Below are 26,883 nucleotides of genomic sequence, written 5' to 3' on the forward strand. Positions count from 1 at the left end.
TTTTATTTTTCTAATTATAAAGTCCTACGTAAATATAATGTTTTTCAAACATTATTTTGTACTTCATAAAATTTCAGATTATAATTTAATAAACATAATTTATATTTTCAAAAATCTCGTTAACCTAAAATTCTTTATCTTTTTCAAAAGTCTAGTCAAACGCCCTATTTATACCATATTAAGATACTTTTACAATGATTGGGCATGTGAGTGCGAAGGTGTCATCGCTATTTTTAAGCCAAGTGTTATTATAGGTAGTGCGCATTAACATCACCTGTCAGCTTTTCTGCTATGAACACCGTAAGTTAAAAAAGTGGGGAATGGTGGTTAGTCATCTTGAATTACACTTTGTAGTTTGTTCATGCGTCATATCATCTCGTGCTTTTAATTCTCTGACAAGACGGGAAATAGTGGGCACTCGTCGCCATGGCCGACGCCATTATCATCCCTTCAGGATGGCTGAAACTATTCATCGCACCAAAAACTCGAACCCATGAATGGCTTCTGCGCGGAAACCAGGACCTTCCACAGCCTCAGGCCCTCCGTCCCTCTCCCTCCTCCTTCCCTCCGGATTTCTCTCACCGACTTCCTGCTCTCCATCCTCCCCTCCTCCTCCTCCTCCTTGCCGTTCCTCGTCGACGCCGCCACCGGCCACCGGGTCACCTACCCGCGCTTCCTCTCGCAATGCCGCGTTCTCTCTGCCTTCCTCGCCAGCCGCTTCCCTTCGCTCTCCAAGAACGACGTCGCCCTCGTCCTCCCGCCTCCTTCCCTCTACGTTCCGTCATCTACTTCACTCTCCTCTCCCTCGGCATCGTCGTGTCCCCCGCGAACCCCTGAGCTCCGCCTCCGAGATCCGCCACCTGGTCGGGCTCAGCAAGCCCGTCCTCGCTTTCGTCACCTCCCAAGCAGCTCACAAGCTGCCTACGCTCGGGCACGGCATCATCCTCATCGACTCGCCCGAGTTCCAGTCCGCTTTGTCCCGGACCGGACTGAAGGAGACCGATCCCGTTCTCCGCAATGTCAACCGGGTCACGCAGGCGGACCCCGCGACGATTCTCTACTCTTCGGGCACGACGGGCCGGGTCAAGGGCGTACTCATGACCCACGGAAACATGATCGCGGGGCTTGCCAGCGCTCGCCAAGCCGAGCCAGGCGCGAAGCCCGTTTTGCTGTTTCCACTTCCCCTGTTCCACGTGTATGGCTTTGCGGGGATATTGAACGCCTTTGGGATAGGGGCGACCGTGGTTCTGACGGGGAAGTTCGAGCTTGAGGCCATGCTGAAGGCCGTGGAGAAGTATAGAGTCGGCTCGTTGCCAGTTTCGCCGCCGGTCGTGCTGGCGCTGGTGAAGTCGGAGCTGATCAGGAAGTATGACCTCAGCTCGCTCCACACCGTCATCTGTGGCGGAGCGCCGCTCGGGAAGGAGGTTTGCGAGCGGTTCCAGCAGCAATTCACTAACGTGGAGCTGGTGCAGGTAAAATGCTAGTAGTGCTAAAGATATTAAAACTAACATAGCTTTCATATTTTGTAATTTATTTGGCCAAAAAGATAGTTAGCCCTTTAATTTTAGGTTTAGTATAAGGAAAACCTCAAACCGGTGCACATATAGTAAATTTATCCCAAATTAATATTTTAACTACAGAAAATTCTGAACTGGTATTCTTGTGACAAAAATCCTAAACCAGTACCTTGTATTGAAATGCGATTTTTTAACCACCAAATACTAACTTCGTACTAGTAAGCTTACCCCAATAGGAACGGCGCTCGTACCATGACAGTGCTGTACTAGAATTTTGGATGAAGATGACGCGAAAGAGTTGTAGAATATGAGGAAGTAGATACAGGCACAAAGTTTTGTGTTGATGGATACGAAAGATCAATAGATGTAAGTGACTAAGGGCTGTGTCTACATCAACATGTCCGAATGAATTTTTCAGGGTTATGCATTGACAGAGAGCCTCTTAGGAAGTAAATTGATGGGGCCTGATGAGACCAAGCAATACGGCTCCGTCGGTCGCCTCTCTGGGCATATGGAAGCCAAAATAGTCGATCCTGTTACTCGAGAAGCTCTACCTCCCGGCTGCAAAGGCGAATTGTGGCTGCGTGGCCCAGCCATCATGAAAGGTCAATAGTCATACCACAATCTCTCATCCTGGATTGCTTTCCTCCTGGAATCTGCGAACAAAACCCGTGTTGAGATCTGTTGCACACATTTTGTTCAATCACCATCAAGTTAGAAAATTATCTTCTTTCTATTGGAACACTGACTTGCTTACAAAAAATTGCAGTACAAAATTAGATATCCTGGTTTCCTCAGACATCGACAATTACTATGCTGCTTCTGGCATAAGCATTTCTCATTTCACTGCTTGACCTCCTCTTTGAGCTTCACGTATCACTTGTGAAACTCTGATGTTCTGAATCTTTCCTGATTCCATGTAGGTTACGTTGGAGATGACAAGGCGACGGCTGAGACATTGGACCCTGACGGTTGGCTAAAAACTGGCGATCTTTGTTACTTTGACTCAGAGGGGTTCCTCTACATTGTAGATAGGCTAAAGGAATTGATAAAATACAAGGCATATCAGGTAGCTGCTGTCATAAGGAATCTTTCACTGAGGAAATGTGATGCTTCCCATTTTTCTGTAATCAGAAATTGTCATCTCAATCTCATCCCATCCTACAGGTTCCACCTGCTGAATTGGAGCATTTACTTCAATCTCATCAACAAATTGCAGAAGCCGCGGTGATACCGTATGCTCCAGTGCTTGTATTATGACCTTCATAGATGCGTTGAGTGTTTGTTTCTTCTTCTTTTTTTCTTTTTGGTCAAACATAGATGCATTGAGTTTGCATGAGCCAAAGTCTATCTTATTTTTATTCAACATTGGCTATTCTTTTCATTACTTGGAGGACATGCAAGGTATTGGTGAGTCGATGTTTAAAAGGTTGAGAGTTGTCCTACCATTGTGCCAAATGATTGCGATCGCATTTACTTTTGAGGCAAATCTTTATCTGCTTAAAATGTACTTGTCGAACTTTGGTGTGTTGTGAGATCCATAAATGTGCTTTCTTTCTGGCTAAGTGGCTCATTGCTTAAGTAACCAACAAGACTAATCCAAGTGTATTGCTTGGGATCAGGTATCCTGATGAAGAGGCAGGTCAGGTTCCAATGGCTTTTGTGGTGAGGAAGCCTGGTGCATCTGTTACAGAATCTGAAATCATGGATTTCATTGCTGAACGGGTATGGTCCTCCTGGATTCATCTGTTTTGGAAGACTCTTCTTCAGTTTTTGGGATTTTCCCAGGGAAGTAGAGGTGTTGATGCCCTGAAGATGCTAAATGAAAACGCTGAGGCATCTATACATTGTTTATGAGAACAACTGGGACTCTTAATTTTTCCCAATATCATAGGGGACACTATCAGATTCCCAATCACTGACTTGCTGGGCACCTGGTGTTCTCAACAGTATGCGGGGCAATTAGTCGAGTACCCCAACCAGTTTTAACACCGCCTTAGAAAGCATCTGCTCCAACCCTTGTATTCCATGCTGCTAATGTTTTTCTTTTCTCCCCTTAAACCCCAGTTTGTCACGTAACTTTTTGGTGAGCAGTCAATGCTACTAGGTCTATCCAAAAATTGGGCGTGCTCTTTTGTACAATACCTTTGTTTCACTTGCTAAAGCTTACTTGGATAACATAGCTCAATCAGATGACTTGTTCCATTTGAGTAGCACATAGCAAATTTGCAGGGTGTTTTGCCCGGTCCAAACCCATAGACAACCCAACCCTTTTCTCTAATTTCATTAAACTGGGTTTGCAGGTTGCTCCATACAAGAAGATAAGGCGTCTTGCTTTTATCAGTAGCATCCCCAAGAATCCCGCAGGAAAGATATTGAGAAGGGAGCTCATCAATCATGCTTTATCTGCTGGTTCAACTAAATTGTAAAATCTTTGACCAGGAAAAGAAGTCCCATTTTTCTTTTAGTAAAAGAGGCCATTATTATCAGTTCTCCTCTGTATTTGTCAATTTGCTGCTCCATGGTATGTATGTTGTACTTGTATTTGGAAGTGATTCACTATTCCTTACCAAGACAAACATAAACCAGGCGAAATGTGTAACCCCAAGCGAATCTTATACCGGCTCTTTGGAGAAGCTGTGCTTGTTAATACTGGTCTGAAGTGGTTGAGTTCAATTCCCCACTTGAGTCCTTATATTCTTGTGTTGTGTTTTGTCATTGTTTTTGGATGAAATATGCCATTATCATCACCCTGTGTTTGGTGCTCCATGGGATGCACTATGCAGTACCAGTTGTTGGATATGATTGTTCATCTCTAACAGAAGATATGATATAAATCCGAAACACAGGGTAGCCTCTTGGGATTGTCTACATTGCTGTGTAAGTGTCTAGTCTCTCTTGCCCGTGGCTCTGAATTTATTTTGCTCATTCCCTTGTATTGAAATTAGGGGTGAGCATGGTGCGAGTTGGTCCGGGCCACCCCCTAATCCTAGGACCAACCCGTACAGTGTCGGTCCTCGAGTCGGTCCTCAATTTTTAGGATCAAGGACCAATCCTATTGAGCCTGGGACCAAGGACCGGACCGACCTAATGTGTTTGGTCCGGTTCCAAGGTCAACCTGAGACCGATCGATAATTTTTTTCGTCTTATTTTTTATACTCCCTAAAAAAAGCAAACCTATAAATTCAAATTACACATTCATTACACATTCATTGACAATGTGGCATTGTGTAACTAAACTATGAATACCGATACATATTTAGCAAATTTAAGATGACACAATAATAAAAATTCCGTACTTGCTAACCACTCATCGAGATATGGGACAAGGTGGAAAATTATTGTAATCATCTATCTTTAATATTCATAACACCATATGCAAAAGCGTTTTTCTGCATTTGATCATGTAGAGTCCACTCAACCAAAATTCTGCATTTGATCATGTAGAGTCCACTCAACCAAAAAACGAGCTTCATACCACTCGACTAGCAAATCATTGTAGCAACTACAGTACTACTCTACTCTTCAAAAACTTCTACCATTTGACACAAATTAAAAAGCAAAATGCAGCTGGAATTAATACAATTAAACCATAAAAAGTTCAAAATACTTAATATAAACCATGAATATATAACTCCACATCTTCTTAATTCACTTGAACTTTTAAACACCTGAAAACAAAACGAATGACATTTAATTAATACTCAACAAAAGTTTTAAATTGAAATTACTATTAGTGCTATTAATAGAACATCTCAATATAATATAATATAATATAACGAGACATTTTACTTAGGTTTAAATATATAAAAGAATTATAAATAATAGAATATAATATAATATACTGGGTTGGTCCAGGGTTGGACCGACCCAAAACTCTTATGACCGAGGACCAACCCGCACAGTGTTGGTCCTGGGATTTTAGGACCAAGGACCGACCCAGTCTCCTTGGGAATTGGACTAGGACGGACAAGGTTGGGCCGGTCCAGGGTCGACTCTAGACTACTGCTCACCCCTAATTGAAATGTGATTTTATGGTAAGAGAGACATTCATAAATATGGCTTTTAGATCATGTGTATGTAAGAAGTGTATAGCTCTCCGTACCAAGTCACATGGAATATTTCAACAACACTGATAATACTCGATAATCAATAATATCGGATTGTTTTACTTGTCTACATTGGAAGGATCTAATAAATGAGTGGCATTGAATATAATAAGGTTGATTTACAAAATTAATACTTGAGTTGCTTGGCACATCAATTAAAATCTTTTCATAATAAAGGGAAAACAACATGAATTATCTTAGAACTATAGCCTAATGTATAATATCATCTATAAACTTTTAATTTATTATAGCCTAATGTATAATATCATCTATAAACTTTTAATTTATTTAATATGATTCTTGAATTTTAGGCTAATATGCAATGTCGAACATTTAATTTACTTAATGTGATCATTAAAGTTTTGATATATGTTCAATTTAGTTCTTAAATTATATAAAAATGTTCAATATTATTCTTTTACTATTGAACATTTATAAAAAAAAGAAAAATTGGATCACATTGAAGAAATAAAAAATTTAGGGATAATATTACACATTTAATTAAAGTTTATGGACTGCGTTGAATCAATTAGAAGTTCAGAGATAAAGTTATATATCGAGTCAAAGTATAGGGCAATTATCTCAACAAAAGAAAAAACACACAGTCGTTAGGCACATCAATCGGCATGAGTATGCACGTTTTCCCGCCTAGAACCTCCTGTCCTTTGCTCCGACTCTCTTTCTCTCTCTCCGTTCGTGCTTTCTCCGCATTCATCAATGGCGTCGATGCAGATGGAGGAGAACCCTAGCCCTCGCGTGAAATCAAAGGGCCGCATTTCTGGTAACGCTTCTACTCGGATCAATCTTCATTCGATCTCTCTCTCTTTCTCTCTGCGTCGAGTACTTCCCCTCGCTTTTTTCTTCGATTTGACGATGACATATCGATGCTGAAAAATGTTTTGAATCTGTCCTTTTCTCGTTCTCTTTTTTCGGATTTGCAGAGCTTTCGGATTGCGATCCTCCTCTCTCGCGCGCCTCGTCTTCTCTCGTACCCGAAGCATTTCGACGACGAGGCCGCGCAGCATTACCCCTTTCTGATCCCCTGATTCGTGGATGGATTTGCTTCGTTTCCCTAATTGGCAAGGTGTTCGATAACACGGGTGAAAGAAGTGATCTAACTGAAGCGACTGAAACGTGGTACGGATATTTTTCAATGTTTTCGAGAAAGTTGCCCTGGGTTGCTCCTTGTTTGTTGTCTAAGCTTGCATGTAATCTGAGCTTTCACTGACGGCGTTCCTTTTTCAATGGAGGGAATGGCTGTCCAGTCCAGTTGGTTTAGTGGAGATTATGCGTATGTAGTAATTTATTTGTGGAGCCAGATTTACTGCAAAGTAAATTGTGACCGTATTTGCTCTAGAAAGTAAATGTGATGGCAAGTGCTATATAGGGTATGAAAGATGTGAAGTGTAGTGTTGGGTAGAGAGCCATTCCCAAAAGACGACGCTTTAACGTTCCTTGGGATGTTGTCCACATGACTGTCGGACTGTATCCTCACGAAGCTTATGGTTTGTCTTACATGCTTTTAATTGATGAATTTAATTCGTGTTTGGTTGTTCATGATATGTGCAGACGGATTCCATTAAACTCCATTCCTACGATCTATCACCAAATTCCTCTCGTTCTGCTTGACATAAAGCCTCTAGTTTGTTTCTGTCCCTTGTAAGAGCTTCTCCCTGATTCCGTAGGTAGTGTGCAAATCATGACTTACCCATGGTACGAAAAGCAGTTAATATACATGAATTTGATCCCATACCGAATACTGTTGTGACAAGAGTGACAGGATTTTTTCTTCTTTATTAATTCTTCTTTTTCTGAGGGTAAATAAATTTTACCTTTCTTTTTACCCTGCGTTGAGCAGTATATTTGAGAGACATATCTTCCGCCAAGTTGTGAGCATGCAATTGTAATCATATACTAATTTCTGAAGCTTCTGTTAATTGGAATTTAGAAGATTCTTATTATTGCTGTTGGTTTCATTATACATAAGAATATTCATCCGTGCTTAAAGTGGGAAAGCTGGGGATTTACATGAATGAGATGTTCAACTGATATGACAGCGTGTGCAGAGAGTGGTATTGGGAAACAGATGGAGTGAAGGAGGGTTTCATTCACATGGTAGGATCCCCACTTGAAACCCTGGTTTACTTCTCTTTACAACAAGTAACACAATGGTGTACTTTCTTTTGAGAAATTTCTGGATGTTTACCATTTACTTCCACCTTCCATGTTCTATATGGTGGGTTGCTTTATGCTGTATCAAGATACTTCTACAAGCATTGGCCATGTGAATGTGAAGCATCGAGGTATCCTTGTTACACTCAAGGGGACTATAATAACTGATAAGGCCTGGAGCAGTAAAAATGTAGTATTAAATGGTATAAATGTCAAAGATGTAATTACAGGAGGTCCTTCTCCGCACACTTCATTTATTGCAAGGCACTAGCGCACAGTGGACCATTCGTTTTCTTTGCTATTTTGGCTAGCAAGCCAATAAATCCTTATGAGTTTGTCTTATCTACCTTCTTTTATGTCGAACCTCCTCAGAGTGCATTTTTAACAATTTACATTTTGGAAGGGAATGAGCATTTGATGGAACTTGAGAATTGAGAATAATATCTTCTCGTTCTTCTTAAGTCAATTCTCACACATCAACGATTGTTTTTTAAAATCAACCTTTTGATTTTCCTGTTTGCTTATGTAGCTTCCCAGTTTATTGTGAGCTGGAAACGAGAAACTGCATAGTTCTGCAAAGCCATTTGCCCATTTCAGGTTTTTATCCATCTTTACTCTGATGTCCATTTACAGCTCTGTGTTTGGCTTGCAATGTCAATAATAGGAAATTTGTGTAGGTTTCCAATTTGTAGAGACGGCATCATGCCATGATTATGGGGAAATGAAAGTTCAAGAAAGCACAAAATTGTTGGGTGTTGAGGCCATCTCTTGTTCAATTCCTGTTATTTTGAAGGATGAACTGGTTGACATTTAAAGCAGGATATCGCATAATCTCCAGAATCACACTTAGATTAAATATTTTCATATATTTATAAATGGGAGAATATAAAAGATTTGGACATAACCATCAGTTTCTTGTCCCTTCTATTATCAAGGTACAGACAAAAGTTGATTTTCTAATCTATCTGCCATGATGAATTTCTTGCTTCTCTACCTCACATTGCCTTCAAATTTTCCTGGCCTAGGTTTGCTCTTACTATGGATGGCATTTTCTTTTCTGCAGATATAATTGTCCCAGGAATTTTGACTGTGAAGTGGTCTCCTGATCTGAAGGATGTGTGGTGTGATCTCGAGCCACTGCTAGTTGCCAATCTTGTGAGGTATTGAGCTGAATCAGTTGTCAATGGCTTGTTCTCTTGGTTGAGTTCTATAGAGATTTCAGATAATGTTTTCCCTCACTTGGTTCTGATCTTCAAGTTGAATTCTCAACGGTCGTTTCAAAACTGGACCAGGGGTTTGGTTTTTCTATATAAGCCATCTTGGAAACATAATGTTGAAGGTTGGTAGTGCCCTAGTTCAACTGTCGACCTAATTTGACTGGATATAGCTTTTTTCAAAGAATGAATTTGCGAGGGAGTTTGGTTTTTCTATATATGCCGTCTGGGAAAAAGAATGTTGAAGGTTGGTGGTGACTTAGTTCAACTGGTTGACCTAATTTGACTGGTAGCTTTTTTCGAAGAACTAATTTGTGAGGGAAGGGTTCGGAGATCTCGCTTCCACCTCCTTGGAATAAGTTGGCATGCCTAACCAATTGAAAACATGATGCCACTAAATTAGGAATGGCAGTGAATTTACTAAAGAATAGAGTGGGCATGATCTTTATTTAGCAAAAGTCAGGATGCACTGGAAGGCAATTTGGTTTGATCTTAACGAGTTTACCTTTTCTCTTGGAGATCTGCTTGAAGTCACCAAAGACAGTAGCATCATATTGCCATTAGCAATTTCAAATAAAGCAGGAACCCATCCATTACTTTTCTGTGATATGTTGGCAAATATGTTCTTGTTCTTAAAGTTCTTTTAGCTATTGTCTGAGTGACAGATATTTCATAAACATATCTTCAGTGACAATCGATAACCAATTGCAGGAATATGCTCAATCCTCCTTGTTTGTACCTGATGTCCCTTCATTATGTAATAGAATTCACCCACTTCTTTGATAGAATCTGTGTATCCGTTGTCAACTTTAGTTGCTTTGATGCTTGTTGGAGGTATCGACATGTTGATGCATACAAAGATTCAAGAAGTCATTTGCTTCTTGTTGGGAAATGCGAGCACACACACACACACACACACACACACACATATTTAATTTAAAATTCGAGTTAAACTAGTAGTTAATCAAAGGATATGTGATCTCTGTATAAGTGTTATTATCGATATTACACTTTGAAGCTTAAGTTTGACGCACATGAAACTTCATAGTGGTTTCTTTTGACCTGTGCCTTATTGTTTCTTGTTCTTTAAGAGACAACACTGCACTTTTCCTTCATAACATGTCATTTCCATCTCATTCTTGTTCACTGTATACTTCGAATATGTGGAACATGGAACAACTTCTAGGCAAATGCAGTAATCGACCAGTCATAACCACTAGCTTGGGAGCAGGAGTGCTGGATTGACTGTAACTGCAGTTAAGATTGGAGGTAAGATTCGATGAGTTAATGAGAGAACCTTCAGATTGATTACTGCTTACAAATGTGGATGGTTCTATCCTTCTAGTCCTCACTCCTCACCTTATTAATTTTCTTGACCAATAGACTTCGATCTTACTTGTCAATAGAATAAACCTTATGTCAAGTTTAAAGCTTGCAGATAATAATGAAAATTGATGAACTCTATGTGCTTTGCCAGATGAGGAATAAATTGCACAGTGAAACCAATAAAGTTGATGTTATATCCAACGTGTTTTCCCAAATAGGAGTCTCATGGTTTCCAAAGTTACTACTTAGGACATGTAAGGAGGCTTTAGAAGCTAAAGTGACTTACTTAAGCTTAGAAGACCCTTGTTTTGTGAGATTGAACTCCAGGTGTTAGCCTTATTTTGATAGCAGAATTGTAAGATTGAATATTTAGAAGAGAATTACATTCTATGATTTGCAAGCGATAGTAGCTTATTCCACCTCCTTTGGTAATTTTCCACCTAATTTGTAATGTTGTAACAAGGCTCAATTATAGAGAATTTAATTATAATGAACGGAGGAAGGGGCATCGGAAGATCATCTCCCTCACTAGTTAGTCACTATCAATCAATGGTGGGAAATGGAAAACTCTTACTGCTTATAACTCATGTTGCCTTTCTAAAGTACAGGCTTTTGTAGTGCGATCATTCTTTTACTGAAATTGAAAAGATACGTACTGATGCTATATGGATGGTGGAGTTTGCTAGTATGAGCATCAGCTAATGAGTGTTAATATTCTGGTGGGGAGGATATTCAAATGCTCAAACCAAGTGGAGTGTCCACATAAAATTGCTCGAAAGGCCTTCCCTACTGCTGCAGCTGGGGAAGTTCCTTGCACCTGGAGAAAGTGTTTACACTTTGAAGCATGATGATTGTCACATCTAGAACTGTAACTGGGCGCTTTTGGATCTTCATGTCATTGTAATGGAAGCCTTTTCGCTGGATCTTGCAAGGCGCTATGTAGTCCTGCACACTTAGGTAGCAGTGCTTGTCGGATTCAAAGTTAGAGTTTTATGGTAGTTTTGGCTATGCTATTTATGAAAACGATATGTTTTAGCTGCATTGTAAGGCTTTTGCTGGCAATGAAGAGACCTGTAATACCAAAGGTACTATACATTTTCAATGATGGCCTGATGGAGCATGATAGGGCTACCATACGAAAGGCCACATACCAACAGACAATAAGTGCCTGAGTTGAATATTTTCTTCACATAATATATTGTTCCAAAAGGTATATTTGGAATTAAGCATAGGAGCAGCCATACTGTAAAGAACAACCAAATAACTAGAGCTTGATCCAGCTTATTTATCAGATTTCAATGACCCTTTGTCCATATAGATTAACAGTGACTGTATAATAGAAAGAATTTTCCTGTGACATTGAAATTAGAAATGAAAAGGAAGTTGGATAAGGGCTTGTCTGCAGAGTCCTGTATAAAAATGCTTGAAAGAGCCATCTTTTAATCTTCTGTCAGCTAGTTAACTGACCTATGCTTATATCAGCATTTTTATTTTCATTTCATTGTAAAACTGGTGCAACTCTGTGTCTTTGTTATGCAAGTTTCTAAATCATGTTGTGCTGCAATAAGTTATTACTGGAATGCACTTTTGAGATTTATTTTTGCACACTGGTCTTCTAACTACTCTCAGCAGTAAAACAATTGTGTTTGGTGCAACAACCCGAAGGAGCAGTATGATACCAAAGCAATGTCCCTGTCCTGGTTTGACCAAGATCTCCCCCATCAAGGAACTTCCCTTTTAGTTGATTGCGATCACACCCACCCTCTTTACCAAATCATTGAACAACCTTCTAAGTACAATAAGCCTTCTCCTTTTTACTCTACCTGGGGGGTCCCTTATCCCCGTTGAATATGTCTTACTTCCACTGAAGCTTTTTCTATTAATTCTCTGCATCTTTTTAATTGTTTGGTCTACTCCATCCAGCTCCATCTTTAATGGTGTGTTGATAATTTTATACTTCATTCAAGGTGGATTTAGTTATGGGCAAGGCTCCTTAGTCTTTAGAAAAAGAGGGGTATCAAAGCTAGACGACTGATGCATCAGTGCACAACCTTTCATGGGTATCTGACTAAAGATACTCAATATTGGCCTGCTTCATGAGGAAATTTTGCTTCTTGATCAACGATTTTTCTAACTTTCAACTTGAGGCATGCTCACTTCATTTGTATCCATCAAGATACAGCTAAAATTGGAGATTAAAAGTCCGAAATAAATGATTTCAGGACCAAGTAGTCCCTATAACATATTCTAGCAAGAGCACAAATAAAACTGTTTTTGGTGCAGTGATGTCTCAATATCATCTCGAACTAAAACAGTGTAAAAGATCATAGTTCAATTTACATAAATACAAATTGTTAGGTCTTTCTGTCAATGCCAGTCGCTTGTGAAGCAGATTTGACATAGTTCTGGTACTGCTCGGATACAAAAATCCAGAATGGGATGCAGTTGTTTGTTCTCACATCCTCAGTGAGGTGATGCCATCAATTGAACTAATAGACTCCCTTTTCAGAACGAACTAATCCATATTAGAATGGTTGTGGAATTAACGAAATGGGGAAGTCAGATACTGTTGGTGGTGAAGAAGATCTAACAAAATTTGGGCACCGGAATTGTTGAGAAGGTAAATTCTCTTGGATAGGTCATTGTATCTCCACATAATTTCAAAATCTTAGCTGACAAATATAGGGGTGTTTTCACTATGACTTCTGAAACTGGTCAGCGCTGTTGTTCAGTGTAATTTGTGTGCCACTTAGAAATATTTGCACTAACTGAGGATGGTGGAGAGATAAATAACTCTTCAAATGGGCTGGTTCTAGTCTCTTTTGCAATTTTCTTTCAGCATTTTAATTGAACTTTAGCAGAGCTCATTCGTTTTTCTCATCAAATGATGCAAGACAAGAGCAAAGTGCAAGAACATCAGTGACTTCCTTTCTGGAACTGTAGGTTGAAGCATGATATTTACCTTCAGGGTACAGGTGACAAAGGTTGAAATCAGTTGTATTCCTGTCTGAGCGTCATAGGCATCTTACATATACTGGAATTTATCTTAAGCGGCAAGTCTCTAGTCTTACAAGTTGCTCTAGGTAAGCTGCCTGAGTTCTGAATCTTTTTAGCTAATCCATGAAGACGTGATTTTTCTTGTCGTACTTTTTGGCTTTGATCTGAAGTCCTGGAGAGCTTCTGACACTTGAAATGCCTAGTCCTACTTTAAAGTCAGACATTCTGGTTGTTGTATTTCAGGAGGCACGAGAGAAGTTCTCTTGTTTAATTGGTTCAACTGAGTTCTAGTCGACAGAATCTTATATTCAGCCGCAAGTTTTTCAAGTTAAAATGATATTGCAAGGAGGACACTTGAATAATAATCCGTCCTGATGTTTCTCAGAAGGGCAATATTTACAGAATGTACATGTACAGAATCATGGATTTTCAACAACTTTTCAACTTTTTGAGGAATATAAGGTTGGTGTATTCAGCATGTCTTATCATTTAAACCTCTTCTAACCAAGAAAACTACGCTTGATGCTTCAACAGTCTATGGATATATTGGTTCTTCTTGTTGTTTCATGTAAGGAACATGAGAGGAACTTAATAATTTTATCTATAGTGTGTGGTGTGTGTGTGTAATTTGTTTTGATCTGCACAACATTTCCTTGAAAAGGTATTAGCACATGGAATTTGTGCTTTTCTAGTAGGGACATTCACTTTCTAAAGGATTACTATAGACCATCCCTTTCTAAGGAGGCCAAAAAGTTATACTGAGCTATTATCAACTTCCACGAAGATCTGCTACTCAGTATGCACATTAGATCAACCGCCTCTCTTAGTTTATGTATTATTTGTTCCATTAATAGTATCGTCAAATCCATAACAATGCAGCAAGGACAACTATGCGCATGTTGGAAAGTTTAATCCGCCTGGCTCGAGGTAAGGATAATTACTATTTTACATTGCACAAAAAAGAGGCTTATGACACTCAAAGTTGAATGTTACTAGAATATACTCTTTTGTGCCCTTAGAAACGTTTTAGTGCCAATTTTAGCACATTTTATAAATGAGGTTATGCATCTGGATGCTATCAGAGCCATTTTGTGCATCGAAATGTTTTAATACCGTGTCACTCCGTGACTACATCAGCCATCCTGAACAGCATTAAAAATGCCCTTCACTTCAGCTTTAGTGAAATCCCGGTCAGGAATGTATCCTGGTCAGTTCTAGTCTAACTTTCAATTATCCATGCACAAACTGAAATTTTATTAAAATAATTTTAATGTGTGTTGGCTTGCTCATATGGATGTGCAAGTGTCCATGTTTTCTATCATCCCATAAGAGGTTTAATTATATGGACACGGACTATAAGCAGAATAGAACACTTAAAAGTTTAAGTACAGTTCACTATTCCAGTTTAAATGGATGGAAAGTGCTGAAGATCAGAAGACTCAAGAGGTAGAATCTGTGCAGCCCGTTCTACGTACACATTCTCTGTATCCGCCGGTAAAATGTCACTAATTTATTTGGAATTGTCTTCTTCATTAACTTGTCTAAGGGTCCATGAAACCTTTTGAGCCAAGCTTCTGAGAGTCTCTTAAATAGAATTATAGGATTCCTGATGTCTAGTTATCAGTGGGAACAAACCTATTAGGAAAATAATGGCTTTTATTGATTTGTGACCTCACATAACTCCTTTGACAAAACAAAGAGCTAGCAGTAGTGTAAGATCTTTTATGCATTTGGTAAGTCTTCCATCTAAGGTTGGCAACATTGTGAATCAGTTGGGCATGAAATTTGAAGACAATGTTACTTGTCTGCCAGCTGCATGTGAAGATTAAGAAGTTTCCTTTTTGCTACGTACCTATTCAAGATGGTTTGAATGTACTCCAAGTTTCACTAGAAAAAATTTCCTTAGAACAAGAGCGACTTTTCATGCTCGTCTTTGTTTTATCTAGTCAAAGATTGGTTCTATTTGGAACTTGTTTGCTTTGTTTTGTCCAAACTCTCTCCTTTGGGATTATCGATGGTACTACAGTGAATTGTTTCTTGTCCCGCAAGGTATGGAAACAATTAAGGTAGCGAGACAATGGCAGTTTCAAATTGCGAGGCCCTCAACGATGCCATGAGTTACCCAATGGATTGCCCAGAACGAGGAGCAGGAGAAGAGTGACTTTCCATTCATTGGAGAGGGAATTCTTCCATGATCTGAGTTCAACAGTGCTTACAAAGCTTTCGTATAGTAGTTAGGGTGACGTGCATAGTACGGTAAGCTTGTGAGGATAGAGCTGTGCGTTGGTCCATCCTCTTTTTCCTTTAGTCTCTATGTTTCTATAGCGTGCTCCGTTTCTTGTAAATGTGGGAGTCTGCCTTCTATTTTGAGAACACGAGAGGCTATTATTTCTTGCTTAGAATTTACATGCGCTGGCGTTATCCATCCATTCCCACGAGAATGGTTTTGATTATTTTTTCAGCTCTGTCGAGGGGTTACTTCAGGGAAAATCCTGAAATTATACCTTAAATTAGGCAAATATATCGATGAATCTGAATAATGTCAAGGCACCTAGATCGTATTAAAAATTAGAAAGAAGAAATGGGTCTGTGAGGGCCTCGCTATGTGCCCTTAAGGCATATATTGGGCACCGACAAGAGGTCTATGAAGGCTCAATTACTAATCCTGGACTGATAATGGACCTCTTAGAGCCCAATCTTATCGACCAACAAGTCGGCCTTAGTAAAGCCCACAGGGACTGGTCCAGGGGAATATCTGGCCTGACTAGGCTTACTTTGGGCCCAACTGGGCCTTTGACTGTAGCCTAGTAAAGGCACATTATTCTACTCGTGGGCCCATATAGCCCGACACGTAGTTTACAAGGCCTATTGGGCTCGGCCGAACAAAATGAAGCCTGCGCCGAGAAACAAGCGTCATTGTAATTGGGCCTCCAAGGCTCGGTGGGTCCGGCAGATGAAACGGACCAGGATATTTTACTTTCAGCTTAATACGGGCTGACAATGGGCTTTAAGAGCCCCCCAATTAGCTAATGGGCTCGAGAAGCCCCTCAAATTAGGATTTCCTAATGTGATGGGCCTTATCGTGAGCTCCAAAGGTCCAATATTTCGGCTTTAAGCGCCGACAATGAAGGCCCCTAGTTGACTTACGGCCGAGGCCCATTGAGCCAACTGCTAGATTGAGAGAACCCGTAGATTGCTGATGAAACTTTTTATTAATCAGCGGCTCGTTAGATTAAGCAGTTATGTAAGCCCAAGCTTTAATCGAGCGAATTACAAAACATACTTACATAGTCGAGTATGCTCCAAAAAAAAGGGTCAAATACCGACAATCCAACAATAAGTTAGACTCTGACCAAAAAAAAAAAAACAATGAGTTAGACAGCAAAGCATCGGTTCAGGCTGCTAATCTAAAATCTAGCGTCAACCTCCTGATCAGACGCTTAATTAAAATCTCAGGAACTTAGGTCATAAAAGTAACGACACCGTAGCTTGCGACGAGGCTAGAAGTAGCAGTTCGTACAGACAACCCTCACAATCATCAATCAAAAGCATCTGCGCCAACCTAATCACGCTATCTCCAACAAGTACTACCTATGATCCTTCTACACGGAAACATCCAACTCATATATAATAGCTTTTCCAGCCAACCAATTATCACCCTTAACTAAGAAATTTTCCGAGGACCAAACAATGAGCGTGCAACGCGAATTAGACAAGCATTCCGTCTAGATACACAAGACCATGCAGACGGCCTCAACCATCCGACACCAACACGCCTGAATCCCCAAATTCAGCAAAGCATATTAGGCAATCCCCCTGCTCCGCACTGCTTGGCAACATGTGATTTACATTTCCCCTTGTTATCTGTCTGGGAAAGAGTACCAGAGAAACTACTAATAACGGAATTTACAGCTCTCCTTGTTATCTGTCGTTTATGATATGAAAAAAAACATTGCTAGCTATCAAATAATGTGACCAATGAGAATGAAAGGAAGTCGAGATTGAAGCACTCGCCTCGCACTACAGCAACTGCACCAGCTCCATAAGATGCCTTTCTTAAACATATGCATCTGTTAATACAACCCAGAAGACTTAACGTGAAGAGAATCATCATACGCAAGAAAAATGCGGTGCTAAAGTGATCAATTCACATGAAGCAGAACAGACAGGTGAATTGGAATATTCACATGGAGGTGATACTGCATGGCTGTTGTTCTGGAAAGGCTGATCTACCGAAATTCATCTGTCATCGTTGAACAATACACAGAGGACAATAAAAGATCTATTCAAAGAATTTTGCAGCAGAAATGACATTTGCTAACATATAAACCTATTGAAGCAAGCATTGCCAAAAGAATTAAAGACTTAAGACCCCCTGATAAATGCAGATTTGAGAAAAGAAGCACGCCATCCAACCAGTGCTGTCAAAGATGAAACTGCTCCATCAATTGCAGGCCAATTGACTAACCTTCATCACAGCAATAAAAAAGATATCGTAAACAATGCCAAAAAAAGAAACTAACGGTATAACAAGAACGCATCCAAAATAAAAATCTTTCCACTCTTTCGGAGGCATCAAATTGAAGCATCCCTGCACTCCCAATGCCACCATCCAGTGGATCTTCTACAAGCATAAGTACAAAAGAGCCCCATTCAAAAGATAAATACAAGACGAGGGATGTTACAACTCAACTAGAAAGAGAGGGAAAGGCATTTTCAATTGAATCACTCAGTACTTCAACCCTTCCTTCTAAAGTTGCATGGTTCCAAAGGAAGAAGTCAACTCAAAAATAGAAGATACTCTCCATCAATTGATACCAAGAAGGAAAAAAAGGTATGATATCATCATTCAAATCAAAGCCTAATAACTTATTTGTCTTACAATTAACAAGGACTTTCAGGGCTTCTGCTCATCCCTAAGAAATCTACATGGCCATCTCAACTTCTGTTAGATAAATTCACCAATACTGAGCGAAGAAACTCGATGCAATCCACCTTCTCACAACAACAGAAGCATGCGTTATACAAAAGGAATCGAAAACTTTTGTCGGATCATTGCATATTCAATACCTCAAGGGATTTGATCCTCATAGGCACGACTACCCAGTATCGCTTGCATCTCTTCGTTTGTTAGTAAACTCTTGAGTACTGGATGTAATGTCAAGAAATCATGATGTGAACATCATTTATCAACTTAATTTGACTATTTACATTCACATATTTACAAAAATGGAACCTGTTGTGGTTCAACCAAAAGAGAAGACAAGAAGAAGTCAGGAACCAGTTTGCACACCTTGCAAACTCAAGGGAAAGTGCGAAGATGTTAATAGTAGTAAATTGTTTGACCGGAGCAGTTTCCACTGTTACTATCATCAATGATTCTTCTAGGTTCCTGCCAAGGACAGAAAATGCAATTATGCACCCTGCAGTTACTCTTCCTCCAGCAAGACAATCTTCCAGATGCCTAGAAATCAAAGCAGGAGGTTTAGAAAGACATCCATCTCAAACAAATCAAATTGTTCCAGGGAGAACTGCAGGTTAAATTCTTTGTCCAAAAATCCAATCTGGCTGCAGGCAATCATCTGACAACAGTATGCAGAGGGGGAAATGTTGGCATGAAATCCTTAGAAGTAGGCAGTGGAACTTCACGAAACCAATCATGTTCAAGGGCTTCATCTGCTGTTATTCTCTGCACGTGGAAAAGACATTGATAAATACGGACAACAAGGACGTATTTGTAAAGCACAAGCTTCGTGAGAATTACCATCTCTGGGTCATATGTCAGAAGCCTGTTCAGCAAGTCAAACCCCAATTCAGAAAGAACAGTAGTTCCAGTAAAAGATACAGCAGGAAACTTCTTTCGCAACAAATTATACCTGAAGAAAAAAAATTATACTCAAACAATGAGAAAACATAATGTCTTGAAAAAAGCTGCACCCAGAACTAAGATAGAATACCGTCACTACAGAACACTTACGGTTGTTTAACAAAGTTCGCTTTTGAACCAGGCAATTCAGAGAATCCATGCCATATTTTCTCACTGGGTGTGCCAAGAGTCCTGAAAATCTGCACAGCACAGTTTTCAAATAAGAAAATCACTGAATGAAGAGTATGAAAAAACAAGACAAAGGACCTATTATGTCAAAGTTCCTACCTTGTCAAGCTGATTGACTTCACTATTTCCCTGAAAAGCGGTTCATTGGCCAACATTTCAGCCATAATACACCCTATTGACCACATATCAATTGCTGTTGAGTACTGTTTTGCTCCCAATAAAAGTTCAGGTGCTCTGCACATCAGATTATACTGTCAAGGCTCAACCACAATTATATACTGCAAAGTTCGGAAATACCAATGTGCACTGCATGAAAAAGGAAAAGAAAAGGCAACCACACTGTACATAAAAGGAAACATAACATGACTGAGCCATCTTTATGTGCCCAAGTAGAGTCCCAAGAAGATAGAGCGTAAAATAAAAGAGTGCAGGATTCTCTGGGCTGGTACTTTGGAAAATACAATCTTTAAAGCATATAGAAATTCCCAAAAAGAAGACTAAATTAAGTGATGTGGAATAATAGATGCTCACGAATTCCAAAGCATTATTAACAGCTAATTTGTAACATACTTGGCTTCTCGTCATCCTCAAAGTAAGAATGGCCCAATTTCCCATACATGTCGCATGTTTTTATCATTAGAAAAAGTATGCAGCTCACCTGTACCACAGGGTAACAACGAGAGGAGTATACGGCTTCAATGGGCTCCCATACTGCCTTGACAACCCAAAGTCGCATATTTTTAGCTCACCCTTGTTGTTAAAAAGAAGATTCGATGTCTTCAAATCACGATGAAGTATCCAATTATCATGAAGATACTTGACGCCCTCAATAGCTGAAGCATCAGGCATTTGACTTCACTTGTACTGAAAGGACGCTTCCTTGCTTCCATCAGCCCCTTGAGATCGTGTTCCATGTACTCCATGACCATAAATATACTATTATCATCATCCATAACGACTTCTTTAACACCTACAACAGAAGTGTGATTTAAGGACAGTAAAATGTTTATCTCCCTCAAAGATGTTAGGGGAAAACCACCATCAGAGTCCTGTTTGTTCATCTTCACCTTCTTCAAAGCCACTATTTCCCCTGTTTTCGTATCCCTTGCACGGTAGACAACACCATAAGTGCCTTCATTAATCTTGTTCAGTCTTTCATATTCAAAGACGCTTCTGCAAGAATGAAGCATGTTTATACTTTGTCTTGCAGGCAATGAGGACACTTCAAACTCTTGATGTTCTCTATTGTTCTCAACATGCGTGTCATCATGGTTGTTGTCTGCATCGCTAAGATAAGTGCGATCCCCATCCATGACGACAGCTTGGTCACCATCTTCAGATTCCCCTACACTCGCTCCACCAGCCAGCCCAATCTCATCAGATCCAGAAGACCTTGTTCGATGACCTGAGCCTCCTGGAAGAAACTCCCCACTCTCTGGACTTGACCTCTTTGTGACCAATGCTCTATTCTCCAGTATGATTTCTTCATCATCGGATGCACAGATAAGACTTGGTGAATCACTATCAAATGCCCATCGTGACATAGAGATGGTCCTCTCATGAACAAATTCTCCATCCTCGACCATACTGTCATCTTGATCACCAGCCTCGCTTTGCTCCTGATGCAATGCCTGGGCCTTGCATCCAGATGCACTGAGAGATATAGATTGATCAGCCATAGGAAGATCAGATCCATGTACCAGCTCCAACGAGATAGAGGAGTTCAAAACACAGCCACCCGACTCATCATTCGATGACATTGTAGATGGAGCCACAGGAGGACTTAAAATAGTGGTGGCTGAAACCACTCGGTTCTTGGATGATATCCTGATTTCCCTGTCCTCCACATCCCATAACATCGGGGAGAACTTCCTCTTCTTCTCAGGGGGATGCTGCACACCATCTTGGTACAACTTGGCACCCCTCTGCACCTCAACAAGCTGATGCTCCTTATCTCGATTCTTGGACTCCATCTTGCGCCCATCACTCCGCTTATCCGCATGGCCACGATACTGGCTAAATTCGCCGCAACAAGTAGAGCGAATCTCGTCGCGACCATCCCTTCTGGAGGAAGAGTTACAATCAATCTCCTAGAAACACGATATTTCCCTGTTGCCATATTGTTTGCAACCACAACTCCCTTTATCAAAAACCCACAGCTGACGTCTCAATACACAAAAAAAACAACCCCCGCGATCCCCAAAACGACAGTAGGAACGAAGCAATCGAACGGATCACCCTTTCAAAACCCAATCGAATCAGAACCAGAAAAATCACGCAATCCTACGACAGGAAACCTAACCAACAGCCCGACCACGATCACTTTCCGGTCAACAGCAGATCGTCTAGGAACCTAGTCGCAACCCTAAAGTAAATGAGAGAGAGAACACGAAATGAAAGTTGCAGATCGGACGTCAATCGGCGACGACAGACACCGGAGAACCCGACTCAGACGGATCGCGAACGGAACCGGGAAGGAAATCTGAAAACCCTAGACGCGACGAAACGAGAGGGGCTTTCGGACGTCGCTCCTTCGAAATCCGCAGGTACTGAAAGCCTTACCGGAGGATGAAGAGAGAGAGAGAGACGCGTGGGGAGGCGTCGCGACGATGGAGGAATCGGCAGATCGCGAGGAGGATGCTTCGAGAGGAGGACGAAACCCTAGCGAATCTTCGTCGACTCAGCGCGTTTGATGATTTGCTTTCCTTCGATGGACGGCACTGCTTTCTTATCGCTACGCGTCAAGTCAAGGCCGGCGGCTCCTACTTTGTCGTCTTTCGTTTTGGTCCCTAGATAATGTGATATTTATGTTTTTAGCCCCTCGGCCGACGTGAGGACATGGGCTGGGGCCTTCTTTTCGGTCGTCCCTGGGCTTCAGGGCCTCAACTGGCATGACGGGCCAGACTATGAATTGTGCTGTTCCTCGGATAGATGGGCCAAATGAACAAGATCGCAGCACGGTAGGCCCAGCACGGTAGGCCCAGTGTCACTTCCCTTCGCGGATTGTGCTCCTTCAGTGGTGGTTTCACTAGGACAACTTTTTTTTTTTTAGTTTTTGGTTTAAGCTAGGGGTGAATAGTTTTAGGTTTCATTTAGAATTCACTTGAAACCTAAAATCTACCCAATAAAATAGGTCCATTATTTTTTAAACTTGAAACCTACTAACTAAAAAGGTTTCTTATTTTTTGGAACATGAATCTATTCTGCATACCCTAAAATTTGAAATCTATCTTATCATAGATCTCAAGATCAATTTTAGGTTTTACCCGAATTTCACTTGTATTATTAATTGAATGATCTTAATGATCATCACTATTTATTGATTCAACTTATTTTTAGATATACGGAAAATATAAAATATCAATAATATAAAAGTCTCAATCATAAAATAGAAGCTTAGATTGGTAATTCTAAATTATATATTCGTCATTAGATAGTATAGATACCAAAAAATAAAAAATACAAAATTAGTTTCAAATTTTAGGTTCAAAGTTCCACCTACATAAAACTTGAAAATCCGTCCGTCGAAGTAAATTTCCCAATTTTTGAAACATAAAATTTATCGTGTATACCTTGAAACTTAAAATTGGATAGGTTTCCATCGATTTAATTCTTCAATTCCAAATTCTATTGCATAACAATTCTCGTCCCTATTAGGTTATTATAGGTCAAATTAATCCTAATCGAACTAAATTCTGAAAGTTTGCAAAATCAAAACCATTGTATTCGAAGTTCGACCGTGGTCTTCTTGCTGTGGGGACTACGAACATAGGTCACTACCCAAAAGATGTGAATGTTTTTATTATCTCGCGGAATCAAATCGGTGGGTGCGGAAACTAGGGCGATATCCTGGAACCGTGATGGACATCAAACGGCCTGATGCGTGCCACGTGTCAGATGTCCCATACTTCCACCATATCCAAACAAGGTGCACCTCCCAAGGCATGCACAAACTCCAAGGCATCAGCCCTTATCATCTCATCTCCCCACTTCCAATTACGCAATCCCAAGTAAATAACGAGGTCAATCTAATTTTATTTGCGCCTTGCCTGACTCGATTTAAGGTCCGTCTCTTTGTATGAAAGTGAAAAAAGGAACGTACCCAAACCTACAATTTCCTGCTGTGGTGGTACGTGAAGACGTTAAGTTTTTAGGTTAATCTGAGCTCTGGGTGAACATGACTGTATGAATGACAAGTGCGAAAAGTCATGGTTGCGGCTAAACCTCACCCTAAAAAATTGCCATTGTGTTTTATTTTTTTCAGGATTCCCTATTCTTATAATTCTTACGGGCATCCAAACATTCAGAACCAACTAAAAATCAAACCACTCAGACTCTAAGCAAGATACTGAAATGAATTTGCAAAGAGAGTAATTTGTCTTTTTTTTCTTTTTCAAGAGCTCCTCTGTAGGCATGTGAACGGAATTGGTAATTGAGTCAAAAATGAACATATGATTTTGGTATTTTCCGTGGAAAAAGGAGAGAGAGAAAACTGACATAAAGCCAATTAAACTCCAAAGATAGACCATAACGATAACGCAGGATGTGCCTATCCACTTGCCTCCCAGTTTTGTTGCTATATAATTCCACCACCCCCTATCACCTCCAGTAGTTCCTTACACCAACATTCAAAACTTGCCAGGTAGCACCATCGCTCCAGGAAGAAGATGATGGATCTCGGGTCGTTCACGTATCAAGCACCAGCAACCAACAAGGCCAACCCCGCGTCCGGCTACGACGTCCCCGAGGGAGTGGACATCAGAGGGCGTTACGATGCCCAGTTCGCCAGGATCCTCACCCGGGACGCCTTGCAGTTCGTCGCCGATCTGCAGAGGGAGTTCAGGGGCCACATCAAGTACGCCATGGAGTGTCGCCGCAACGCCAAGCAGCGCTACAACGCTGGCGCGCTGCCCGGGTTCGACCCCGCTACGAGGTACGTGAGGGAAGGCGACTGGACGTGCTCGCTGGTCCCACCAGCCGTGGCCGACCGGAGGGTGGAGATCACTGGCCCTGTCGAGCGCAAGATGATCATCAACGCGCTCAACTCTGGCGCCAAAGTTTTCATGGTGAGCGAATTCTATATCTTTATGTCCATGAGAACAAACACTGAGTTCTGTTAGTGTCTAACTTGCCACGCACGTCTGACATGTCCAACTTATTTAGGAGAATCTTCATGAACTTACTGATGCTTTGAGTGTGAAGTCGATTATGATTATGATTATGATAATGACATATTTCGTTGGTATAAATAGGCAGACTTCGAAGATGCGCTATCCCCGAGCTGGGAGAACCTGATGAGAGGGCAAGTGAACCTGAAGGATGCGGTGGATGGGACCATAACCTTCCACGACAAGGCCCGAAACAGGGTCTACAAGCTCAATGACCAGATTGCCAAGCTCTTTGTCCGGCCCCGAGGTTGGCACTTGCCCGAGTCTCACATCCTCATCGACGGCGAGCCTGCAACCGGTTGCCTCGTCGACTTTGGCCTCTACTTCTTCCACAACTACGCTTCATTCAGGAAAATGCAGGGTGAGGGGTTCGGGCCCTTCTTCTATCTCCCTAAGATGGAGCATTCCAGGTACGCAACTAGGAATCTTTACCAGACAGATCATTCTTACATATCGACTATGTGATATATCCATCGGCTAGATGATATTTCCAGTCAGTGAGTTTGGAATGAGTTTGTTTGTGATCGCTTGGTGGACTATGAAACGTCCTGGCTTGTGTCCATTAGGATGCTATTAGCATTACAATAATCAATGCAGGGTCCATATCCTTCTTGTGTTAGTATATTTACTGTAGTTAAGAGATCAGCAACTGACAAAGGACGTCTAGATTTTATCGTAATGTAATAGGCCAGAGTGCGCCGTGAACTTTTCCACGAATATTAGCTAAAGGGTTGTTGCGTTGGGATCGGCAGGGAAGCGAAGATATGGAACAGCGTCTTTGAGAGGGCAGAGAAAATGGCGGGCATCGAGAGAGGGAGCATAAGGGCAACGGTATTGATAGAGACACTACCTGCAGTGTTCCAGATGGATGAGATACTGTACGAGCTGAGGGATCACTCGGTCGGATTGAACTGCGGAAGATGGGACTACATCTTCAGCTATGTCAAGACCTTCCAGGCTCATCCCGATCGCCTACTGCCTGACAGGTTTCAGGTCGGGATGACCCAGCACTTCATGAGGTCTTACTCTGATCTCCTCATCCGGACTTGCCATCGGCGCGGGGTTCATGCCATGGGAGGCATGGTATGGAATTTTTTGAGTACTGAAGTAGAGTCGAGCCTTTTGTCAGCGGTCTAACAATATCTGTTGTCCTAATTTTCTGACAGGCGGCTCAAATCCCGATCAGAGATGATCCGGCGGCCAATGAGGCGGCGCTGGAACTAGTAAGGAAAGACAAGATCAGAGAAGTCAGGGCCGGGCATGACGGGACATGGGCTGCTCACCCGGGGTTAATCCCGGTTTGTATGGAAGTCTTCACGAATCACATGGGCAATGCGCCACACCAGATCCAATCAGTCAAGAGAGAGGACGCAGCCAACATAACCGAGGAAGACCTCCTCCAGAGGCCGAGAGGGCCCGAACTTTGGAAGGCCTCCGGCTCAACACTCGGGTTGGGATCCAATACCTGGCAGCCTGGCTCACAGGGACAGGGTCGGTCCCACTCTACAATCTCATGGAGGATGCGGCAACTGCCGAGATCAGCCGAGTCCAGAACTGGCAGTGGCTGAAGTATGGTGTGGAGCCGGACGGTGATGGGGTTGGAGTGAGAGTGAGCTTGGATCTATTCGCGAGGGTGGTGGAGGAAGAGGTGGCCAGGATTGAGAGAGAGGTTGGGAAGGACAAGTTCAAGAAGGGGATGTACAAGGAGGCTGGCAAGATGTTCACGAGGCAATGCACGGCGCCAGTGTTGGACGATTTCCTGACGCTCGATGCCTACAATCACATCGTCGTGCATCATCCTAGGGGGTCTTCCAAGCTCTGAAAGCCTGTTTGTCTTCTATGAATGGCTTAAGGGACGTATTGCTTTGCCTTTACCAATTTCCACTGCTGCTATGGATGAATAAATTGTGTTTCTATGACTATTACCAGTTGTTCCGTTTCTGCAAGTTGAGGATGATTTTTCCATTAGATAGTAGAGTAATTGAACAATACAGACCAGTGGTTCGCTTGAAACTAAGCAATATTCTTCCTTACCATACAAGGAATTTGCATCAATGGGTTTATACTCAGCCTAGTGGATTAGAAAGCAGAGAAGAAACATGTAGCTGAAAGAGTGAATATGATTTTGGAAAATCGTAAGGTCAAGAGTGTCAAAGGCTAGTCGTAGTTCAGTGGGTGCAATCACAGTGAATGGGCGTCTATAGTGAGAATTTGTATAGTCTTTGGCGATAAAATAAAGATAGCATGTCATGATACTACGTTCTTGGGTAAAGCGTTGAACCGTGGACCTAATTTGAGCAAAGGCTCAGAGGGTAACTCTTAAAG

The 26,883-nt window shown here is 41.3% G+C and overlaps 2 protein-coding genes, 2 long non-coding RNA genes and 1 pseudogene across 7 annotated transcripts; 3 read left to right on the forward strand and 2 right to left on the reverse strand.

The window, feature by feature from the left end:
• Positions 1–440: 440 nt before the first annotated feature.
• Positions 441–4,212, forward strand: LOC120289416 (annotated as a pseudogene).
• A 3,283-nt stretch (positions 4,213–7,495) lies between these two features.
• Positions 7,496–10,360, forward strand: LOC120290048. Of its 2 annotated transcripts, XR_005547923.1 has the most exons (4): positions 7,496–7,741; positions 8,328–8,395; positions 8,862–8,958; positions 10,199–10,360. It is a non-coding gene; the product is annotated as an uncharacterized LOC120290048 (long non-coding RNA). The 2 variants fall into 2 exon arrangements; XR_005547924.1 differs by lacking the exon at positions 7,496–7,741 and having other exon boundaries at positions 8,061–8,395.
• Positions 10,361–16,578: 6,218 nt separating this feature from the next.
• LOC120289648 lies at positions 16,579–18,622 on the reverse strand. Of its 3 annotated transcripts, none has more exons than XR_005547758.1 (3): positions 18,218–18,622; positions 17,523–17,959; positions 16,579–17,405 (listed from the first exon to the last, which is right to left on the reverse strand). It is a non-coding gene; the product is annotated as an uncharacterized LOC120289648 (long non-coding RNA). The 3 variants fall into 3 exon arrangements; XR_005547757.1 differs by having other exon boundaries at positions 17,503–17,959; XR_005547756.1 differs by having other exon boundaries at positions 16,579–17,959.
• Positions 18,623–18,698: 76 nt separating this feature from the next.
• Positions 18,699–21,439, reverse strand: LOC120289649 (cyclin-dependent kinase G-2-like). Its single transcript, XM_039304907.1, is given in 7 exon segments — positions 18,699–19,024; positions 19,100–19,211; positions 19,313–19,401; positions 19,490–19,521; positions 19,524–19,624; positions 20,049–20,217; positions 20,220–21,439. Coding segments are annotated over 7 exon segments (1,758 nt in total). The 5' UTR covers positions 21,364–21,439; the 3' UTR covers positions 18,699–18,913.
• A 2,618-nt stretch (positions 21,440–24,057) lies between these two features.
• Positions 24,058–26,506, forward strand: LOC120289513 (malate synthase, glyoxysomal-like). Its single transcript, XM_039304545.1, is given in 5 exon segments — positions 24,058–24,456; positions 24,643–24,968; positions 25,311–25,641; positions 25,725–25,971; positions 25,974–26,506. Coding segments are annotated over 5 exon segments (1,710 nt in total). The 3' UTR covers positions 26,381–26,506.
• The last annotated feature ends 377 nt before the right edge of the window (positions 26,507–26,883 follow it).

The sequence above is a fragment of the Eucalyptus grandis genome, chromosome 11, assembly GCF_016545825.1.
Source record: "Eucalyptus grandis isolate ANBG69807.140 chromosome 11, ASM1654582v1, whole genome shotgun sequence".
NCBI classification, from domain to species: domain Eukaryota; kingdom Viridiplantae; phylum Streptophyta; class Magnoliopsida; order Myrtales; family Myrtaceae; genus Eucalyptus; species Eucalyptus grandis.